General features: G+C 46.7%; 1 protein-coding gene across 1 annotated transcript in view; it reads left to right on the plus strand.

The window, feature by feature from the left end:
• Positions 1 to 492: 492 nt before the first annotated feature.
• The window catches only part of JAM3 (junctional adhesion molecule 3), a 120,886-nt gene continuing 99,308 nt past the window's right edge, over positions 493 to 22,070 (plus strand). Inside the window, exons 1-2 of the mRNA XM_015537716.2 lie at positions 493 to 600; positions 1,326 to 1,467. Coding sequence (XP_015393202.2) covers positions 493 to 600; positions 1,326 to 1,467 — 250 coding nt within the window. The remainder of the gene's footprint in view (positions 601 to 1,325; positions 1,468 to 22,070) is intronic.

The raw sequence follows: 22,070 nt of genomic DNA on the forward strand, positions 1-22,070 counted from the left end.
TGCCAGTAACCCGAGTGAACAAGAGCAATGCCCTGGGAGGGAAGTGGTAGAGGGAGAGGAGGAGGGTGGGGAACACAGCGTTGGCGTGGAGGCACAATTCAGTCGAGTGAAAGACAGGTACCACGGGAGCCAGATGGGCCAAGCAGAAACAGAAGTTAAGTAGGAAGAGACGGATAAACAGCAGACACCAAGCAACCAGCCAAGCATATGCTCTGCAAGCAGGCGATACAAGCACCCAGTAGGGTTTTGGGTGGGGGAAGGGACACGGACCCACAGGAATGGGACAAAGGGTTTGCTGTGGGCTGACTGTTGCCTGGTCAGAACTAGGGATCCAATCTTTCTCCATGGAGCCTCAGAAAAATGGAGCGCAGCTGTGCTGGCAAGGAAAAGGCGCATTTGGCAGGGTGGGGGGAGGGGTGCTTGGGCGGACTGCCCCTGGGATTGGTCTTCGGTGGAAGAACCAGAGCCCCAGGCATGGAAGTCTGAATAGCCATGTGCCATTTCCGAGACCCCCAAGCAGAGACCCCTAAGCTGAATAAGATTCAGGACACAGAAGAGAACCACCGCCTGGCGAAGCCGGGAAGTCCTTCAGCCAAGCAGGTGCGGCTTCCCCGCTAGCGAAGCCCTTCTCGGCTGGAGCCCTCAGTCTGGGTGATGTCATCCCTTTGAGCTCCAGGCTGGGAAGGGGTGGAGCCAGGCTGGAGCTTTGCAGTGTTTATAGGCTCCACCCCCAGGCCGGTTCTGTTTCTGGTCCCTGTCTGCCCAGCCCCCTCCAGGCCTGGCTTTCATGCCGGCCTGCTGGAAACCTGGTGCTGCTGCAGAGCTGGAGGAGGGAGGAGGGGCACGCAGAGTCACTCCCTGCAGAAAGCGGGACCTGTGCAAGGGATAGGCTTACCTGGGGCCCCTCTTCCACTACACCCATGTTCATTCCCAGGTTCACTTATGGGAGCCCTGAGCTTCCAAGGCCCATTAGCCAGTGGCAGGAGCCCAGTTTCCCGGTACCCCAACCTCAGTCCACTTGGCATGTCCGGAAACGTTTATCTGTACCCGGTATCCCACTGGAATTTTTTCTCCGAACAGTGATCCAGGGAAGAGTAACTGAAGGAGACAAGTACTATCCCAAATTTGTTATTGCTGAGCTAAAGAAATAAAGGCTCTGAGCTGAATCTGAGATTATTCTAAGCCCCAAAGCTAGACAGCCCTCCCTCAGAATGGCCCCTTCACCTCTCACATGCTCTTACTGGACATAAGCCAGCTCTGTGCCAGCTGCTGGCCTCTTTCCAAAGCTGGCATTGGCCTCAATTGTCCTGCCTCCCCTCTTCCAGGGCTACCCTAGCCTGTACCAGCCGCTGTGGCTTGGAGCACTGAGGACTCACTCTGGGCTAGGCAAAAATTGGCCTTCCTGTACCATCTTAGATGTTAAGGTGCTTTTGGGGGGTTGCCACAAACCTAGGCAGGGGAGCACAGGTAAAAGATTCAACCCTGGAGTGAATTGTCACGTGGAGTTCACCACACCATGGCGGCTCTAATTCTGGACTCAGCTGGTTAGCACAGCCCTAGAGTCCAGGAACAGAGAACTCTCTCCCAGGTGTAAGCCTGGGAGCCAGGCCCATGTGTAGATGCTTGCCCAGGGCAGATGCTTGCTCATGCCCAGGGCAGATGCTTGGCTCAGTGCTGGTGATCCCTGGCTCTGTAACCATGATGTGTCTAGAACAGACAGAAGTGAGAATGAGGGTGAAGAAAGAAGAAACGCAGGACCAGGAATGAATTCCTTGAGCCCTAGACCAGCAGCCCTTGGCAAGACCAGCAGCACTAGGACCAGCTCACACAAGGAAAATATGGTCCCTACCTTTGCCAGCTCTTGGACTGCACTCGTGAAACAAATTGCCCTAATAGCCCAGGGTATGATGCACATTACACTTTCAGGCTTCTTTCTTATGTATCAGGTTTGATGCACATAACATTGCCATCATGAAGATAAAGCAGACAGTATTTTAATCCATTTTATGGATGAGGAAACTGAGGCTGAATTTTAGTATCTATCTATTGAAGGCCTCATGAGGCATGTGAGGTTATACAAAGATAAATGAGCAAAATAACTTATAAGAACCCATGCTCTTAGACTCCTACCAGCATAATCTTTCCCTTCTGTGACAATGCTTCACATACTCAACTCCAGAGGAAGAGATGTGGCTAGGGGAAGAAGTTTCCACCTATGGGATAGCTGCTCAACCAAGAGGTGAAGGAAAGAGAGCAGAGCAGTTGTGTGATAGAGTGAATTATCACATAGGTCTGGGATGGAGAAGCATGGTATGTGCATGTGGGCTGCACAGTCCTGTCTCTAGGTATGTCCATACACTGCATGTTTAAAAGGCTGAGTTAAGAAAGGGTATATGCATGAGCTTTAGATAATTCAAAGTTTTATACGTTAGCATATATGCTGATGACAATTGCATGTACGGGAAGAAAGAAAGAAAGGAAAGAGAAGAATGTTTATATGGAGATATGAGTAGGGTCTGCATATATTTTTCTGGTAAGAAAGAAATTATATAGACAGGTTTAGAATGTGTCTGTTAGCATACGACTGGTATACTGGGTGTGCAAATATGTACTGTATAGGCACGGGTGAGTGTGTGAAGACAACTAGCACCAACTGGAGAAGAGCATTTCCTGCAGCTGAGTCAGTTGCCTCTCTATTCTCCTTTCCAAGGGTTTCCTCCCTGAGACAAAAAGGTGAGCATTCCTGAGCCCTGGCAGTGGCTCCATGAAGCCTCTGCTACCTTGCAACACCTCAGGCTTCACTGCTCTTCCCTCTCAATCCCTCAGAGGACCTAAGCAGATCAATTATAGTTAATAACATTTAAATTCTGGCCTGGAGGTGCTGAGGAGGCCATGGGAGAGAAGAAGGAAAAGGTGGCATGGATTTCAAAGGAGGGACTTGGCAGATCGAATCACTTGGCTCCTGCAATGTCCAGTCCCAGAGTCAGACACTTGAGCCCTCTGATTTGTGTGGAAGCCATGGCTGGGCCAGAAGATTAAAGGCCACAGGTGACATTAGGAATTGCCCACTTCCACGCCCCAGGAACAGCACAGACCCACAGCATATTGCGTCTTGGAGCAGACCTGCTATGCTTCTCTACCCCTCTCTACTCCTCTCTACCCTTCAAGTAGGTGACCCAACCAGACAATGGGAGGGGAGAGGACTCCTCTGTGCAGGGCACCCCTTCTCAGATATCTGTAATGAGTACCAAGGAACAGAGAGGCCTTGCAACATCACAGGAGGGGCCCAGCTGCCCAGGAAGCCCCCGGTGGTTATTACCACAGAAAAGCGCACTTCCCCTCCATCACTAAGGGTTTGGGCTGTGCTGAACCCTCCCCCATGGAACTGTGATTTATAAGGCTGTAACCTCTGCCAGAGCAGGCAGCCTTAGCTTCTAAATCCCCATAGCAGCCACTGCAGCCCTGGCCCAGGCAATCAGCTGCAGGGGGAAGCAAAGTGGTGCAGGGGGAGGAGGTTCTGAGCTCTGGGGGTGTCCAGGAGCACAGCTCGGAGCAGTAGCTGGGAGTTTTCCTCACCAGGGCTCAGGTCCAGCCCCTGGAATCAAGGGCTGCCACACCTGGAGACTCCCTCATCACCCCCGCGCCCTCCCCCACCCCCGCTCCTTGTCCTGTCTCCTCAGTAAAAGACATACCTGTGTGCCACCATGACAAAGACTCAGGGCACATCAGAGATGGAAGGAACCTCAACTCTACTTCAGTGTCCCAGCCCTTCTTCACTTCACAGACAAGACAAATGAGACCCCAAAGAAAGAAAGAGAATTGGCCAAGGTCACAGAGTTCACTGGCAGCCTCACCAAGATTATAATTTAGGATTTTTGCAAATGCATATTTCTGCTGTTTGGTAGAATTTAGAAATTTTTCAGAAAGTTAGAGTCTGGGCCAAGCAGCCAGCTTCCCCTAATCCACTCTGGTAGAACACTGTGATTACAATTCAGCTACACAGCTCCTGCTGGGAAATGCAGTGATATATCCATCAGTGCAGGCCACACAGCTGCCTCCCACTCTTAAAACAGGGGCTCTAAACCCAAGATCATTGCATCAGCTTCCTGGGCTCAGATGCCCATCAAATTATAGGCAGATGTTTGAGTGTCTATGCTCTAGATATTTTTCTGGAAAGAAGTTCACAGCTTTAATCAATTTATAAAGAGATGCATGATGTGGAAAAGGTTGAGAATCACTGCCTTAAAGCATCAGGAATCCAGGATCCAGAGAAATCAGATCTTAGCAATCAGTTGCTAGGTGCCTTAGCAGCATTCACAGACATAAAAGCGTTGGACTATTGCTCCCTAGATATATGAGTATATGTTTTGCAATATTAAAGAGCTTCTAAGCTCTAGATTTTAAATTCCTCAAGGGTAAGGTTGTTATCTATTTGTTCACCTATCTAAGATATCATCCTGGTTCAGGGCCTGGAGTAAAGAAAAATGTGATTAATTAATTTTTGAGTATCTCTCTCCCCATATCCACTACTGCTTGGTCTCCAACAATGACAAGAATTATAACAGAGAAGTCCTGATGTGAGAAGTGCAAGAACTATTTTATGGTTCAACGTTGAGTTTCAGGACCTTTTTCATCTACTGTTAAAGACCAATCACCTTGAGGAAGTCAGGGCAGTCCACCCAAAGTCCAAATTTAGATCTCCTGATGCAGTTTGTGTTGCATTCCACAACAGCCCAAGAACTTGCGGGGATGCCTCCTTCTCCAGTCAGAAAGAGAAAGCTCCTGCAAGCAGGGCCAGATGGGCTCAGCTTGTCTCAGACCCTGGACCTCAGGAGTCTGAGTTCTCCATTGTTAAAAGAGAAAAATTCTAAATCTAGAAATGATCTGGGTGGACCTTAGCCTCAGAACACAGGCTCCAATTCCTCAGCCCCTTGATCTTCTGTTTGATCGTCCTTCCTTGTCCCACTTTGCAGCTTCTACATGCACTGGAGATTAAGAAATTGGGGGGAGGGATGGGGAGAGAACTCATCTTGGGAAAGGGTGGCTTTCTGAGAAGGGAGGAGGGGATGGGGTTCTCAGGGCCCTGCTGGGCCACTTTCCTCCCCTTCCTCAGCCTCATCCCCACAGCCTGGGCCCTCCTTTGGAGAAACGTGCTCTGAGAGGTGGTTATACAGTAATGAGAAGCCAGAGCTGGGCCAGAGCTGTGCAGAGGACTCAAAGGCAGGAGGGAGAGAAGGTAGGGTGGACACAAGCACCCCCAAGATGGGGGAACAGAAAGAGGGAGGGTACCACCTCAGGACTCTTGACTCTGCCTCTTGACTCTTAACTCTGGTCTTCTCTGTTGTCCCAGAAAATCCTCTAGAGAAGGGATAGCCTTCCTCATTCCCATGCTTCTGAGGGGACAATAAGGCATAGAAAGGTAAAGCCAGCTGACCTGAGTCATGTACCTAACATTTATGAAGACCTTACCACCTGCCTATTTTCACTGTTTTAAGCACCACAGACATAAAGGACCCTATGATGTAGGTATTGTTAGTATTATTCCCTTTGACAATTAAAGAAATGAAGGACCAGAGACATAAACTCATCAAACTCAGAGTTGGAAAGTGGGGGCAGGATTCCACCTCAGACAGCCCAAGGGCAGAGCCCACACTGCTAGCCACAGCCAAGGCTGAGGTCCCAGATCACTCAGGGCACCAAAGGCTGAAGAAGAGGAAACAAAGTCCCAGAGTGGCCCCAGAAGAGGGCACCCCAAGTGAGATGGGCATGGTTACCTAACATCTACTTTCTAAGGAGCTCATCATAACCATGGACACATGACATGTTTCTGGGTCCACTGCCCAGCAGCCACTTCCTCAGACTGGCTTCAAATTTTTAGGCAAATCCTCTCTAGCTGTCCCTTTCACCTTGCATGTTTCCACTTCCCCATTTTCTTAAAAGGTTCAGGGACATGGTGCCTAGTTAAGTCCTGGGAAGTAGGGACCCCAGAGACTCAGCCAGTGGGTCATGTTTCTGTGAATAAACGGTTAGGGGGCACCTAGGGACCTTTCTAGCCTGAGTGATGTAAATACTTAGAACCAAGCAGATTTGGGCTTCACAGACAGGGGTGAAGGTGGACAGAGGATGGAGGAAAGGATGTAAAGGGGAAAAGAAGATAAAGGAAAAGAAGAAAGGAGGGAGAAAGAAGAGGGGGAAGGGAGGGGAGAGAAAGAAAGTGAGCAAAAAGTGGGTTCTCAAGGCTGGCTGCCAACCTGGCCACTCTTTCTAGACTAGAGGAGCCTAAGAGGGGAAGGGTTAGTCCTGTGGGGTATGTAGACAGTTGCAGTGGAGGGAAAGAGGGTGTCAGCAAGAGGGTGGGGGAGGAGTGGACCGTGGTGTCCCCAGGATTGCAGGATGCTGTAAACACTGCTTCAGTCCTGTCTCCTCTACAGATGCCTCTGTTGCACTTGCCTGTTTAAGGCCTAAGCACACACCATCCTCCCACAGAGCCACTAATGCAATTAACAAAACACATTCATAAATCTTGCATGGCGTCCGGAACTGTCTCCTCTCTCACCAGCAGTGAGGCCAGCTCTGGAGATCCTGTGCAGAGAGCTGTCTGGCCCTCCAGCATCAGAGCCTCCTGAAGAAAGCAGCGTAATCCTTAGTAGGACAGCAAGACCACCTCTTCCTGCGGGCGTCCCATTTCAAGATGGGGGAGGGGACCAGAAATAGTGAGAAGTCAGAAGAAGCTGGGAGAGGAGATGGATATGAATATGTGTTTGCAGGGGACTGGGGAAGTGGATCATGCCTTCCAAGCTCCAGATGAGAGCATTCCCCCAGAGGCCACAGCATCACCCCTCTGGGGGGTATTTTACCTGGGAGTTCAGAGTCTGAGCATGTATGAGACCGAGGGCATCTGCATGAGGATGTGTGCATGACTTGGCAGCGTGACTGGGTGTTTGTGTTTTGTGGGGTGTGTGTGTGTGTGTGTGCACTCAGTCTGGAAAATTTGTGAGTCACTAAAAAAGGGAGCTTTCTGATCTGAAGAGCTTATTTTCAGCTATTTTTATCTCCTCTTGTCTCTTGGCCCTTTTTTTCCCCTTGTCTTTTTCAAATGTAGAGGAATTTGGGGGCTGTGAGTGCTGTACGTGCCTATGTGAATTTCAGCTTGAGCCAAGAGGTCAGAACCCCCCTGGAAGTGCAGAGATAAATGCACATGTGGGCTCCATGGGTGTGCAGTGGGGACACACTTATACACAGATTACCATAAGGTATAAGCAAATGTGAGTGAGGCCAGAAATGTCCCTGGACGTTTCCATGCCAGCTACCTGAACTCTCTGATAGGATAGGTATAGAGCTCTACGTGTTCACATTGAGACTACGCCCTAGCTCAGGCTGCACATAAACTCATGTGAACACACGGCCCTGCACCCACCTCACACTTACCCAGGTAGACACACTCACTTGAACATGTGGCTACAGGCACAATCCTGGGCCCCTGTCTTAGGAAGTGGCCCTGGCCCCTGCATCTTCTCTCTTTGTCCAGCCATCGTCACCCCCAAAATGTTGACATCTTATCAGGAAGGTCCTTTCTCTGTTCTATCAACAGAGAACAAGACATGAGCTGCTAACTGGGCTTTGGCCATGACTCATTCAGCCCATCCCACTCACCACCACCTTTGGCCCTGAAATACCATGCTCCCTAATCCAACAGTCATCCAGTCATCTGGGGCCAGCTTGTGTCTGAGCTGGCAGGGCAGGGCCAAGAGATATATTCCTCCTCTTGTCCTCATGGGAGCTCATTCCTCCAGCCCATAAAGAGGGAGAAGGGAGGGAGCTCTCTGAGTACTCTGCCTCAGAAACCCTGCCTGCAAAAGAGAGACCAATGTGGCTTCCAGGGAAGGCATTCCAAAGCATCTTTCTCTCCCTCCATCCCACAAAGGGAGCAGGGCAGAGAGCAGACTGCATTCTCTAGAGTTCTAGAATGCCTGTGGGTCCCTTGACCTACATTCTATGTTGATAGGACCATATAAGTGCACACATGTGCTAGTATTGCAGTACAGAAATGCACATGTCCTGACAGAAATGCACACAGCATGTGGCACATGCTCACAGTGTCACTCCACACAGGCATGGGCCCCACTGCCTACCTTCCCACATGAGCACACATATTAACACATACTCACAGTGGGCACACACATGCATGCTCACTCCTACTAAACCTCATGAGAGCTAACGGGAGGATTCTATCTGACAGGCAGCCTGAGGTCCACCACTTCCTTAAGACTGCAGTTTATGCATGTCTCAAAGGCCTCCTGCCAAGGGGGCCAAACTCCAGCCATTTGTGGCTCCTCCAGCCTTGTACTCTTTTGAGGGGCCAAATCAGCCCATAGGAGAAGCGCTTTGTCTAGTTTGTGTGCCCAAAGACACTGTTGCTCCTGGTGTCCGGTGTATCACACACCTCCCCACTTCATCCCATTCCTCAAGCATCTGGGGGGCATGGGCTCATGCAGGTCATCATTACAAAGGACAAACCAGACCCCCCAGATCGCTCACAGTCTGGCAGGGAAGACAGACATCTGCACAATTAGCCTGACAGAATGTACCACCAAGGCTGTGTCTGTATGTGAACTACAGGGAGTTATTACTTCTTCCTGCTGGGGCATAGGGGCCTGCACAGAGAAGAGGTCAGGAGTTTTGCCTAGGCCTTGAGTGGTGAATAGACTTCACCAGGTTGTGGAGGAGCTTGTAGGGGAAGCAGAGTGCAGACAGTGACTAGGGAAGGGCATGATGAGTGGCAGGAAAACAGCAGGCTGGACAGGGCACATGAGGGAGAAATCTAATCCTGCCAACAGGTAGCCTGGGTTCAAATCCTGCCTTGACTAGTCTGTGGCCCTGGCCTCAAGGAGAAGAGATTTTGAATTATCTCCCTCTGTTTTACGCCACTAGAAGGAAAAAGTCTTTGCCTTTCTTGAAAGATCTGGATACCTTCCAAATGGGTGCCTTTTAAGCATCTATAAAATAGGGATACTAAGAGAGCCTACCCTCCAGCAATGTTCTGAACTTAAATGACACAATCCATAGAAAGCCGTTAGCACAGAGCTAAGTAGGTTTGTACTAAGTTATTAGCCTGTGTTATAGCTAAAACAGTGATTCTTGACGGGGGCAATTTTGCCCCCCAGAGGACATTTGTCAATATCTGGAGCCATCTTCGCTGTTAAAACATGGGAGGCAGGGCAGCGTGCCATTGGCGTGCAGTTGATAGGGCCTAGAGATGCCGTCGAGCATCCTGCAGTGCACAGGAAGGCCCCACAACAACATATTATACAATCCCAAATGTAAATAGTGTAGAGATCAAGGAGTTTGCCTCTCTCCTGAAGACAACGAGGTGATGTCTAAGCAGAGATGACATAATGAAATCTAAGTTCTAGAAAGAAAATTCCAGCAAAGTGTGACATGACTAAAGAGTTCAGCCAGGAGGCCATGCAGGTCTGCAGAGGGGACTTGAATGGCAGCACAAACTCAAGGGGCGTGGGAGGGAGGAGAAGGTTGGGAGAGGTAGCTAGGGTGGGGAGAGGGGAACAAGCATGAGGGGTAGCACTCTGAAGCTTGTGGGACTGAGCTGATGTTGAAGCCACCTTTCAACAGCTTCTAGGAGGAGGAGGCTGTTTAGCTCTCCAGAACTCCTACTTAAGGGTGAAAACTCCTCCAACAATCTGGATGTCAACTGTGACCCCTCCATGCCATATGCTTCCACTACTGCCCCTACTGCCCCCCTCTCCCAATGCAAAGGACCACCATTCAAAAGACCCTTCACCACAACTTTCAGGGCCCAGGAGAGGTGGCATCCCACTGTGCCATTTCTCTCTCCATCCCTTGAATGGATGGAGATGGAGACCCTGAAAGAAGGAAGGACTCCCTGTGGCCCTAAGCAGACCAGTCACAGATGAAGATGACCACTCTGGGCTCCTGATGTCCAGCATCCATCTGTCTTTCAAGACACTGAAGCTCCTATGGCCTGCTGTGGGCACAAAACAGGGACTCTGGAAGCACGGGCACACTGGGTCAGTCTGTGTGAGGAGAGACTGAGCCTCCTTACCATCCCAATTCCCCTCGTCCCCTCAAATGAGCCCTGAAGACAAGTTAAAGTGTTGTATCCCAGTGCCTTGGGGCCTGAAGCAGGTCTCTACACCTCAAAAAGCTCCAGCTACCTTACCCATATAGATTACTTCTAGTTGTCTGGCTTGTGGATGGTAGTAGCACTTCTGATGGGTTAGTGCTGATCTCCTGAAGCACTGTGTTGAGAAGGACTCTGAGGCAGCATTTGGGCTTAGCAGAAGTGCTGTGGTTAATTAGTGATGCCTGGGTTGAGTGCTAACAGATGCTGTAGCAATGTAATCGCTGCTTATTAACTACTCCTGAGTAAGAACAACTGACCGGGATCATTTACAAAGACTCTTCCAGCTCTCAAGTTCTATGGTTTAAATGGTAAATTTCAAGGCACTGGCTGGAAGCACAATAAGTCAGGGGAGGAAGAGCTTTGTGTGGGTTAGAATCACCAGGAAAGACTTTGGGAAGAGGCGGCTCTTTAGCTAGGCCTTGGAGTGGGGGAGTATGAGTAGCTGTACAGAAGGTGGGAGGACATTTATGTGCATAAAAATTGGGCTGAGCATGGGCTGTTTTTGATACAGGAAGGAGGAGGCCAGCATTGCTGGAATGCACTGTCTTTGTTTGGGGCAGATGAGACATGCAAGGCTTGGTCATATAGAAAAACAAGAACTAACATTTATTAAGAGCTTGCTATGCAGAAAGCCACAGAACAAAGATGACTTTCCACAAAATATCTTGTTCAACCCTCACAACACACCCACAAGGTAAGTCCTATTACTCGCCTTCTTTTATAGAATGGAAACACAGAGACATAAAGGACTTGCTCAGGGTCATATGGCTAGTTGGAGGTGGAGTCAGGTTTTCAGCCCAGGCAATGTGGTTCTGATGTTTGCAGGTATAACCTCTCTGCTCTGTTGTGCCCCTCCTCTTAAAAGTAAGCACAGTGAGGGAACCCAACGAAGCAGTTGAAACATCATGGGTGATTCTCTGAGGTCCAGAGAGAGGGCAGGAACAGCTGCATCTTGAAGAAAGGAGACCTAGGACATCAATCACAGGAGCAAATCCGAGCCAAGAACTTGGCAGTGTGGATACAGATCACACTAACCACTAAGCGCCCTGGGTCCCTGCTCCTGGACACTTTCCCCAAGCCCTAAATAATCTACTGGATGGTGTCCCAGCACTGCAGATAAGGCAGCAGGGCATGATATTCCAGGGATTTGGGGCTCAGCATGTGAAGGTAGAAATAGATCCAACCCCGCTTGTACCACAAGCTCAGAAACAGAAGGCGGCAGCCTGAATCAAGATCTCATTTTAGAGATCTTAGCTTAGCCCTGCCTTAGCCCTGGGCTGCAGCCTCTGGCCATCTTGGCGCTGTCCCTGCCTAGCACCTGGTGGTGTGCAGGGGAACTTATGTCCCTTCTCCCTCTTTTCCTAGCACTCTCTCATTCCTTCATTCCTTTCTGGGTTTAGGGACAAGTCCAGCCTCTCTCCAACTTGGACTCTTATCTTAGTTCAGTAGGACCAGAGAGGTACTGCTGTGCATCTCCCTGCTTCCAAGCACCTGGGAAGAGGAGGAGACTCATGTTTTCTCATTCTTCCTTCACCACTAATACCACTTGACCCGGCCACCCAACAGCCCTGTACCATGCAGGCATGCCTCAGAAATCTGGGGATCAGCATGAAACTAGCCTGGGAACTTCCAGCCTTTCTCACAATCTCGCTCTCTGCACCCCGACCCTCGTTCTCTTTCTCAGCTGATTCTACTCACTCTCAGGACTGCCTTGAGGCCCTTCCTTCTGGCTTCTCCATCTGGCTTCAGGGAGGCCTCTTGCTGCCACTGCACTGATAAAGGGACAGAGCCATAACAAATGACTGGAGGCTCCCGCAAACCACCTGCTAAGCTTCCACTTTTGTTTTCCAGAATATGTTCATTGACCAGAGACCTGATTTTGTAACTCTCTTTCCAGAACTTTCCTCCTTCCCAGACTATTGGACCACAGTGGCCATCCCCACTGTCAGGAATCTCATCCTCATTTTCCAGCTTACCTTCTCAAATGCCTCTATTCCTTCTTGTTCTGGGGATTAGCAGGACCTGACCCCACAGTCACACTATCCTTAGTACCCTGCCCCAGCAAAAACAGTTACCCAAAGCTTACAGCCCCAGCCTCTTGGACCTGAGGCACTAAAAGAAGGCTTTCCGTCCAGCCAGTAGCAAAGGAAAGAAAACCTAGACTTTTTTTTTCTGTCTACCTTGGAGAAGCCAAGTGGAAGGCCCCACAACTCTCCCTAGACCCCTGAGCTTTGCTTTCTCCCCAGTGGACCCAATAGTCAGGTGTCCTGAGCTAGGCAAATCTCCAGCAGCCAACCTCTCCTCTCTCTTGTTTCCTTCTCTTCTCATGTATCTCCCTCCATCCCTCCAATCATTTCAGAAGTTCTCTGGAGCTATCCCCCATAGAACTCATGTTGTGTCTAGTGTTGGAGGCAAGAAATGCAATACTGAGTCTCTCTCTGTCTGGGGAGCAAGGCCATAAGAAAGTAGAGGTAGAGAGCTCTGCCAGCAGCACTGGAGAGGGAACACAGCCCAGAACAGAAGCCAATGCCCTGACCATCACCTGCTGCTTGGCTCATGCAAACTCTGGAGTCCTGGGGTACTATATTCTCACTGCCCCTAGCTGGTGTGGGACTAACAGGAGAGAATGGAACAGACCCCCAGAAGGCATGGAGGCATTCCCATGGAATTCATGAAGATAACCCCAACTATTTTCCAGTGGAAATATGTGTCTTTGGCCTTTAGCCCTCAAAGTACTATTTCCTAAGGGAAGGGCATGTCACCCAGCTGGTGGTTAGGAGGGGCTAGAATAGGTGGGTGCCATTGCTGGAGGAGTAGCAGCCATTTTGACCCCATCATACCCTGTTGTCTGTGGAATAAAGGCCCAGTTACATAAAGCTCCAGCTGACTTGGTATAAACTATGACTAAGAAAACTTTCTAAAGACAGTTGGTGGTCCTCCACCCCCCTGCAACTGGTGAGAACTACCCCCACAGAGAGCAGAGCAGAGATTAGGGCTCCTAGCTCCATGGCCCTGACTCATCACACACACAAACACTCCCCAACACTTTTTCCCAAAACGGTTCCCCTCCTACCCGTCCACCCTCCTACCCAGGCTGGGTGACAAAAATGAACACCCCAGAGATCTTTCCAAGTTCTGGGCCAGGCTGAGCCCAGGGAGTATGAAATTCTCCACAGAATGGGAAGGCCAGCTCCCCCACAGAAACAAAGTCCATTCAAAGGAAAGTCACCACTGACCCTACTATCATCACTGTATTGTTTCTCAAATAGCTTGAACTACCTTCCCTCAAAAGAGCCAAAGTCTGTAATCATAAAATATTAGAGCTTAAAGGAAACTTAAAGGTCATCCTTAACCCCTTTTCTCCTTCCCTATTTCCATACATCTACTCATATATTCATCTATTTATCCACTCATGAAATAGTTATTGAGTTACTACTATTTGTATATATGGTGCAGGCAATGGGGATCTAAGAGATGCAGTGTCTCCTCAAGGAGCTTATCATCTAGATGGTAGGAAAGGCAGGTGAAAGGAAGTTGCTATAGTGTGATAAATACCGTGACAGGAAGGACATATGTTCCAGAAGCACCAGGAGGGCAAAGCATCCAAAGGACTAGAGGCAGGGTGTTCATGACACTTACTGGGAGAAATCATATCTAGGATGAGATACAAAAAGGAGGTAAATTCCATTTCATTCAGTAAGGGGTCTGTTCAACATGTAATATGGACAAAGCACAGTGTTAAGCATCCTACCTGAAATGAATTCATGTGGTATCCACAAATGGATGGGGGATATAAAATAAAGCTACAAATGACCAGAATATACTATGAAGCACCCAAGAGAAGGACCCATGGAGTCCTAGGGAGAATTTAAGAAAGGGTGAGGAGAAATATCCAGTTGGGAAAATCAGAAAAGCTACATAGAACAAGTGGAATTGGGTTTTATCTTGGGAATGCATAGAATTTAGAAGCACAGGTGGGGTGGGAAGGGCATTCCAAGCAAAAATAATGGTATTAGCAAAGCTCAAGAATCAGTGATGTCTGTTTGAGAGAATGAGAATATACCAGTTTGACTAAAGTTTATAAGACAAAGCAATGGTAGATGCAGCTTAAACATAGGCCAAGGTCTTATAATAATGGATAATTCTTAAATTTAAAGCAAAGCCCAGAGAGATTAGGCAATTTAATGAAGGTCACAGAGTTAGTAGAAAGCAGGTCTTCTGGAGGCACCTGGGTGGCTCAGTCAGTAAACAACTCTTGATTTCGGTTCAGGTCATGATCTCACAGTTCGTGAGATTGAGCCCCCAGTCAGGCTCTGCGATGACAGTGCGAGGTCAGCTTGGGATTCTCTTTCTTTCCCTCTCCACCCATCCCCTACTCTCTCTCTCAAAATAAATAAATAAACATTTTTTTTTTCAAAGAAAGCAGGTCTGTCTTCTGGATTCAACTTCAAGGCTCCTTCTGCAGGTACTAGGCATGCCAGTTTCTCTCCTTGCCACAATTAAGCCCCCTCTTTGATGGAGGAGCACTGTGGCTGATTCCTCTCTCCTCTTGTCAGCGGGGCTCTCACTGCAAAGCAAGCTGACCCCAGGCTAGCAATTCAAACTGCTCTACACTCTCTCCTGCATTTTTTAGATGAATATGTAGATTTTCTTAAAGAAGGTAGAAGAATAGCTAACAGACTGGGTTAGGTTCTCACTTTGGTCCTTGTCCAGCCCAGTTTGAAATATCTGGAATTCCAAAAAGAAAGAAAAGAAAAGAAAAGAAAAGAAAAGAAAAGAAAAGAAAAGAAAAAGAAAAAGAAAAAGAAAAAGAAAAAGAAAAAGAAAAAGAAAGGAAAAGGAAAAGAGAAAGAATTCAGGAAAGACCTGAAATTCCTATGGATCGTCTTCTTTCTTCTTCCTCCCCAAGGCATCTCTCCCCCCACTGACCTGTGGTCTCTTTAGGGTTAACCCTTTATTGTTTTAAGTACAGGCTCAGTTCTATGCTTGAGTCTATGTGGGTGTTTATGACTACAAGTTCTCAAAATACTGAGAGACACTGTACACAGAATTCCCTTTGAACACTCAAGCACGGAACACCAAACAACTAATCATCTAAAGCTGGTAATTGGCATGGAAGGGCTGGCTTGGGGGAGTGGCAGGGAGGGGGCGGGTAAGGAATTGTAATGGCAAGAGCCAGCCACAAGGTGGTGCCGTGAGGCTGGCGGAAGGGTTTGCTCGGCTAGAAGCGGAGCTTCGTTCCTGCCTCAGATGGTGTGGGCTCGGGCTGGACAGCTTTCCCCTAGGAAGGCCACAGACCCGGGCTGGCAGCGGAATCCAGGAACGCGGGGTGTAGACTCACAGACGCAGTGTTTGCTCTTTGCTCTCCTCTTCTCCTTTTACAAGCCATCCGTGACCAAGAGCAGCACAGGGCGCACCTAAGGGTCTCCGCAGTTGGATCCTGCTCTACAATGAATGGGGAGCAGCAGTGGGGACTCAGCCTAGCATCAGGAAGAAATCTGTGCCTGTGGGTGTTTATCTATGTCCTTGAGGTTTGAGAGACTAAATGGCGGGGTCAAAGATGCTTTCTTCTTAGCCTAACAAACTTCTTGGAAACAAAGCCAGTTCCTGGAGGGAAGCTGCTTGGACATTTGCTGCTGCCCCAGAATGGGAGATTTTAAGGGGCTTTCATAAGATAGGGTCTGGATGCCTCTAAGAAGTACAAAAGGGTTTCCTTTCTGTTTTCCATCCAAAATTCACCCTACATATAAACCATACAAATCAAATATTTCTCTCACTTCAATTCATACCTGTTGTTAAATATGTATTTCTACAAATGCCCTTTTCCAGATACCTCTCAATAGCTTTCTGCAAAGTACTGCTCAGAAAGACATCTGTGCGCACACACGGGCGCACACATATCCATCTTCAGCCCAACCATGCATTCCACACATACCACTTCCACCCTCTCCATATCTCACACAAGGATCCCGCACAGAGTTATATACATATTTATCGCGTATGCATTTCTCCACACAAAAATGCAAAAGCATGCAAGTGTGCATGCACACACACCCCAAGATGGTAGCCCCCGTGTAATGCAGAGACAAGAATAACAAAACCCATGCAGGGTGAGTGCCAAACCCCATTTGACCTTGCAGTGGGATGTTTGTTTCCATCTTACACATACTAGTTCTGAGCTCAGCTTGGGGAGGCAGAGATGAAGAAGGAAACACAAAAGAGAGTTTATCAAAGAGGCTGACTGCAACCTCTCCTCAGCGATGAAGACAAAAATTACATAATGAGAGACAGGTTTTGATTTGGATTTTTTTGCAAGGTCAGCAAAGTTTGAGACAGATGGACTCAGTCTCAGTATGAGCCAGGAAGAGTTGCCTCAGACCTTTGAATTGCCTTTCACAGGTCAATCAAGGGTCAGGGTGTTTGTTGATGTAAGAAAGAGAAGTTAAATGTGTGTGGATCTGTGTGTGTGAGAGAGTGTATGAGTAAATAAGTAGGGGAGTGGAGAGCAAGGTGGGGAAGAGGAAAGGTCAAAACCAGAGAGGTGGAAGTAAGCTATTGAGAAAGAGTACAGACTGTTAAAAAAGAAAGAACAAGCCCAAAATGGAGTCATATGACTCCAACAACACCAACAACTTAAATGGTTTCAATCTCTCCCAGGAATGTCACCTTAACAGTCAGTCTGAAATTTCCTGATCAGCACTAGTGAGGTCATCTTCTCGGCAAAAAACCTGCCATTCCCTCTTCACAAAAGAGATGTCCTGGCCTGAAACAATCCTTTCTTTTCTTTTGCTAGTAGCTTCTTTGTCCCACCCTCCTTTCTCTGAAAACCTTCCATTGTGTGTTCAACTCCTCAGACCATCTCTCCATTGGCTAAATAGAATGCTGCTCAATTGACGAATCACTGAATAAAGCTATTTAGATCTCCAAACTTAGTCGAAATTTTTTAACAGATTTGGTGGCAGTGGTAGGCTCTGAAGCAAACTTCTGATGGTACTCAGAAATAAACAGGCATGGAGCCCAACAAACCCTTTTGAGTTCATTGTCTTTCTCGCCATTTCTGAGGGCTATGAGTAAATTTCTGTCAGTTCTAAGCTCTGTTTTCTTTGCATTGAACTCCTGATTTAATTGGCTTTCCTTTACAGGGAAGGTCAACTTGAGCTGGCAGACAGTTCTGCCCAGAGCCCAACTGAACTGGCATATCTGCCCAAAGCCCAATTAGCTGGCAGATGGTTCTGCTTGGAGCCAAGCCCCTAGCCTTTCAAACTGCAGTTCCCCAGGTTGAAAACCCCAGCCCTTAGCTCTGTCTCTGGATTCCACAGTGGGAATTCTGATGGTTTGGTTTGCAATTCCCCATTTGTTTGGAATCCCTCCCCAAATTCCGTGTTGGGAACTGGTGATGAGTTCCCAGTTCTCCATTTGTTTAGAATCAGTCCCCAGGCCCCATTCCCTCCAGGTTCAGTCCTCTCCCCATTTTTCAGATTATTAGTGTGACTCCAGGAAAATGAAAGGCCTAGCTAAAAGAGAGGGGTTCCTTTATTTCCAGAGAGCTGTGCATGCCACCTTCTGGCACACCTACTTACCTTATGTATGAGAACTAGATTTCTATAAGTTGCAGATTATCTAGTAAGATGGCAAAATTTTACTAAAAACAACCTTGAATTACAATGGCCATTATGAGGAATGTTCCAAATAGATAAGATCATTTAAAAAGTACACTCATGTGGTGCCTGGGTGGCTCAGTTGGTTGAGCGTCCAACTTCCACTCAGGTCATGATCTCCCGTTCCTGGGTTTAAGCCCCGCATCAGGCTCTGTGCTGACAGCTCAGAGCCTGGAGCCTGCTTTGAATTTTGTGTCTCCCTCTCTCTCTGCCCCTCCTCTGCTCATGCTCTGTCCCTCTCTGTCTCTTAAAAAATAAAATAAAACAGTAAAAAAAATTTTTTTCAGTACACTCAAAAGCAAGGGGTTTCAAATCAAACAATGAGATGCCTGTTTTAATTAGTATGCAGAAGCCTTCAAAAGCTTTCAAAATTCTAACATAGCTTCATAGAATGATTCATTGCAAAAGGCTAGTGAAAAATTAAAGAGATAAAAGATATGTAAAACAAAAGCTACAACCCAATTCTTTGGGGAATTGGAAAGAGCTGCTTTTGTCATATAAATCTCTGCCAGGCCAAAGGTGTTGCTCTAGAAGTTCAAAGTTCACCTTCCCCTTCCAATCCCTTAAACCTCACCTATTCCTCTCAAAATGCTTGAAAAGATAAAAATATTGGAGATAAAATTGTTCTGCACTCAATCCGTATTTTGTGATGTAGATTTTTATCCTCCTCTTCTCTAGGACCAAAGAGCCATTCTTTGAACTTCAAACTTTAGGGAGAAGTTTCTTTTCAGAAGAACAAAGAGAAAGAGAGGGAAGTATTTGAAAATTGGGCCTAAAATGTCCTCTCCACAAATATTAGTAAAAACAAAAACTATAAGATTTTTGTGTCAGTGTGTGTGTACATGCATGCACATGCATATAGTAAATATGAGATATTTTTCCATCTCCAGATGGTATTGCTAAAATTAATTTTTTTTTAATGTTTATTTATTTTGAGAGAGAGAGAGAGAGTAACGGGGTGAGGGGAAGAGACAGAGGGAGACAGAGAATCCCAAACAGGCTCCACACTGCCAGCACAGAGCCCGATGCAGGGCTCAAACCCACAAACCGTGAGTTCATGACCTGAGCTGAAATCAAGAGTCGGACGCTTAACCAACTGAGCCATCCAGGTGCTCAACTAAAATTAATTTGTAAGAGAGCTCTATTTAGCCAGTTTGGAGGCAAGCACTTATAAGGATGGGGCATTCTTTTTTTTTAATTAATTAATTAATTAATTTTTTTTCCTCTACGGGAAAGACTTTGTTTTTAACATTTAATTTATTTAAATTCAAGTTAATTAACATACAGAACATACAGCATAGTATTGGTTTCAGGAGTAGAACACAGTGATTCACCATTTACATATAACACCCAGTACTCATCCCAACAAGAGCCCTCCCTAATGCTCATCACCCATTTAGCCCATCCCCCACCCGCCTCCCCTCCAGCAACCTTCAGTGTGTTCTCTGTATTTAAGACTCTCTTATGGTTTGCCTCCCTCTCTGTTTTTACCTTATTTTTCCCTCCCTTCCCCTACATTTTTCTGTTGTATTTCTTAAATTCCACATGTGAGTGCAATATATTTGTCATTCTCTGTCATTCTCTGATCGATTTATTTTGCTTAACATAATTCATTCTCGTTCCATCCACATCGTTGCAAATGGCAAGATTTCATTCTTTTTGATCCCTGAGTAGTATTCCATTGTATATATGATGAAGCAGCATGAGGCAGGCTGAGGGCAAAACACAAACTAGCACCCCACCCCATCCTAGGTGGGACTTATGATATTCCCTGGACACTCCCGGCTACCCCAAAAAAGAAAGAACAAAAAACAAATGGTTAAACTGAAAAGAGTCTCCACCAGTTTACCAGAAAAAGGCAATCTCATCAACAGCCTAAAGTCCAGGTACTCCTTACTGTCTAAATGTTAATGTGTTGCTAGAGGGAGAAACAACCTTATCTTCACAATAGCTAAGCCTCTAGTAAGTCTTTAGCATGTGAAAGTCTCTTTGGAAACTCCCTCTTGACTTTACCTCTCTAGACTCAACCCATACTCGTAAAGTGAGGCTCTTCCTGCCCATTGGTCCTATCTCCATGCTTTAATAAAATCACCTTTTTGCACCAAAGATGTCTTCAAGAATTCTGTCTTGGCTATCAACAATGGACCCCACAAACCTCCCATAACCCCAAAACTTCATCATATATATCCCACATCTTCTTTATCCATTCATCAGTCAATGGACATTTGGGCTCTTTCCATACTTTGGCTATTGTTGATAGCACTGCTATAAACATTGGGGTCCTTGTGCCCCTTTGAATCAACATTTTTGTATCCTTAGAATAAATACCTAGTAGTGCAATTAATTTTTGGAGGAATCTCCATACTGTTTTCAAGAGTGGCTGCACCAGTTTGCATTCCCACCAGCATTGCAAAAGAGATCCTCTTTCTCCGCATCCTCGCCAACATCTGTCATTGCCTGAGTTGTTAATGTTAGCCATTCTGACAGGTGTGAGGTGGTATCTCATTGTGGTTTTGATTTGTATTTCACTTACCATGAATGATGTCGAGCATCTTTTCATGTGTCTGTTAGCCCTCTGGATGTCTTTATTCTGTCTGAGTTTACTAGTTAAATTCCTGTTGTCCTATTGCAAAACTGTCAGCAAAAAATTGATGACTAGAATGATGGCTGAGGGGCACCTGGGTGACTCAGTCAGCTGAGTGTCTGACTTCAGCTCAGGTCATGATTTTTCAGTTCGTGGGTTCAAGCCCCACATCAGGCTCTGTGCTGACAGCTCAGAGCCTGGAGCCTGCTTCTGGTTCTGTGTCTCCCTCTTTCTTGGCCCCTCCCCCACTCGCACTCTGTCTCTCTCTCAAAAATAAACATTAAAAAAATTATTAAAAAAAAGAGTACACTTACTGTGATGAGCACTAAGCAATGTATAGAATTGTTGAATCACTGTATTGTACACCTGAAAGTAATATAACACTGCATGTTAATTATATTGGAATTAGAAAAAAATAATTTAGGGACATCTAGATGGCTCAGTTGGTTAAGCATCTGACTTTGGCTTAGGTCATGATTTCATGGTCCATGAGTTTGAGCCCTGTGTCAGGCTCTGTGCTGACAGCTCAGAGCCTGAAGCCTGCTTCAGATTCTATGTCTCCCTCTCTCTCTCTGCCCCTCTCCTGCTCATTCTGTCTCTCTGTGTCTCTCTCTCTCTGAAATAAATAAACATTAAAACAATTTTAAAAAAGGATTTAAAACTGTGAAGTGAAATGTTGGGGTCTGGGAGCAAACAGTCAAGAAAGAATTTTTAAGACATCTTCAGTGCAAAAAAATGGTTTTATTAAAGCACAGGGACAGGACCTGTGGGCAGAGAGAGCTGCACTGGAGTTGTGAGGAGTGGCCAGTTATATATTTTCAAATTGGGAGGGGGTTAGGGATAGCATAAGTCTCTAAGGAGTTTGAAAGCAAGGTTTCCAGGACCTTGAGGGGCTAGCTGCTGTTAGGATAAGGTCATTTACTAATGTCTAGTATATCCTTAGTCATGAGACTCTTCAGTGAGTATCAGTGGGTCATGTGCTTGGAGGATCATTTCAAACATATATCTTGGGAGTTGGGTAGAGATAAAGGAAGTTTTCAAAGCGATTTTTATATGTTAAAGGAGAATTACAGGATTCTGGAGGTCAGGCTAATGTCAAGCTAAGGTTGCCTTTTGCCCTTAGCAAAGTATTAACATCCATGCAGTTGAATTTCTGGGGGAAAGTCACCATGCCTGTCCCAAGTACTTGTCAATGGGCTGTAAGTTGTAATGAAAGTTATTTTTTTTCTTTTGCCCTTGTTCTTGACATCAAATGTAATTTACTATTTAAAAAGGTCAGCTGGCAGGGCATCTGGATGCCTCAGTTGGGTAAGCCTCTGACATCTCCCTGTTTCATGAGTTCAAGCCCTGCATTGGGCCCTCTTCTATCAGCACAGAGCCGTATTCAGATCCTCTGTCCCTCCTCTCTCTCTGCCCCTCCTGCACTCATGTGCATTCCCTCTCTCTCTCAAAAATAAAGAAACATTAAAAAAAAGTAAGCTGGCAAAATTAGATTTTGGCTTTCTCATTGGCGTTTTGGTCTGCTTTTGATAACAGGTCATGAAAGTTTCTTTACCTTTTAAATGATCTGCCTAGAAAACAAAGATTTTATGTTTTATCAAATTAATTTACTGTGTTTACTGTCTCTATCAGGTCTTTCATTACTTAGGAAAACAGAATCATCTTA

Source organism: Panthera tigris, chromosome D1, assembly GCF_018350195.1.
Source record: "Panthera tigris isolate Pti1 chromosome D1, P.tigris_Pti1_mat1.1, whole genome shotgun sequence".
Taxonomy (NCBI): domain Eukaryota; kingdom Metazoa; phylum Chordata; class Mammalia; order Carnivora; family Felidae; genus Panthera; species Panthera tigris.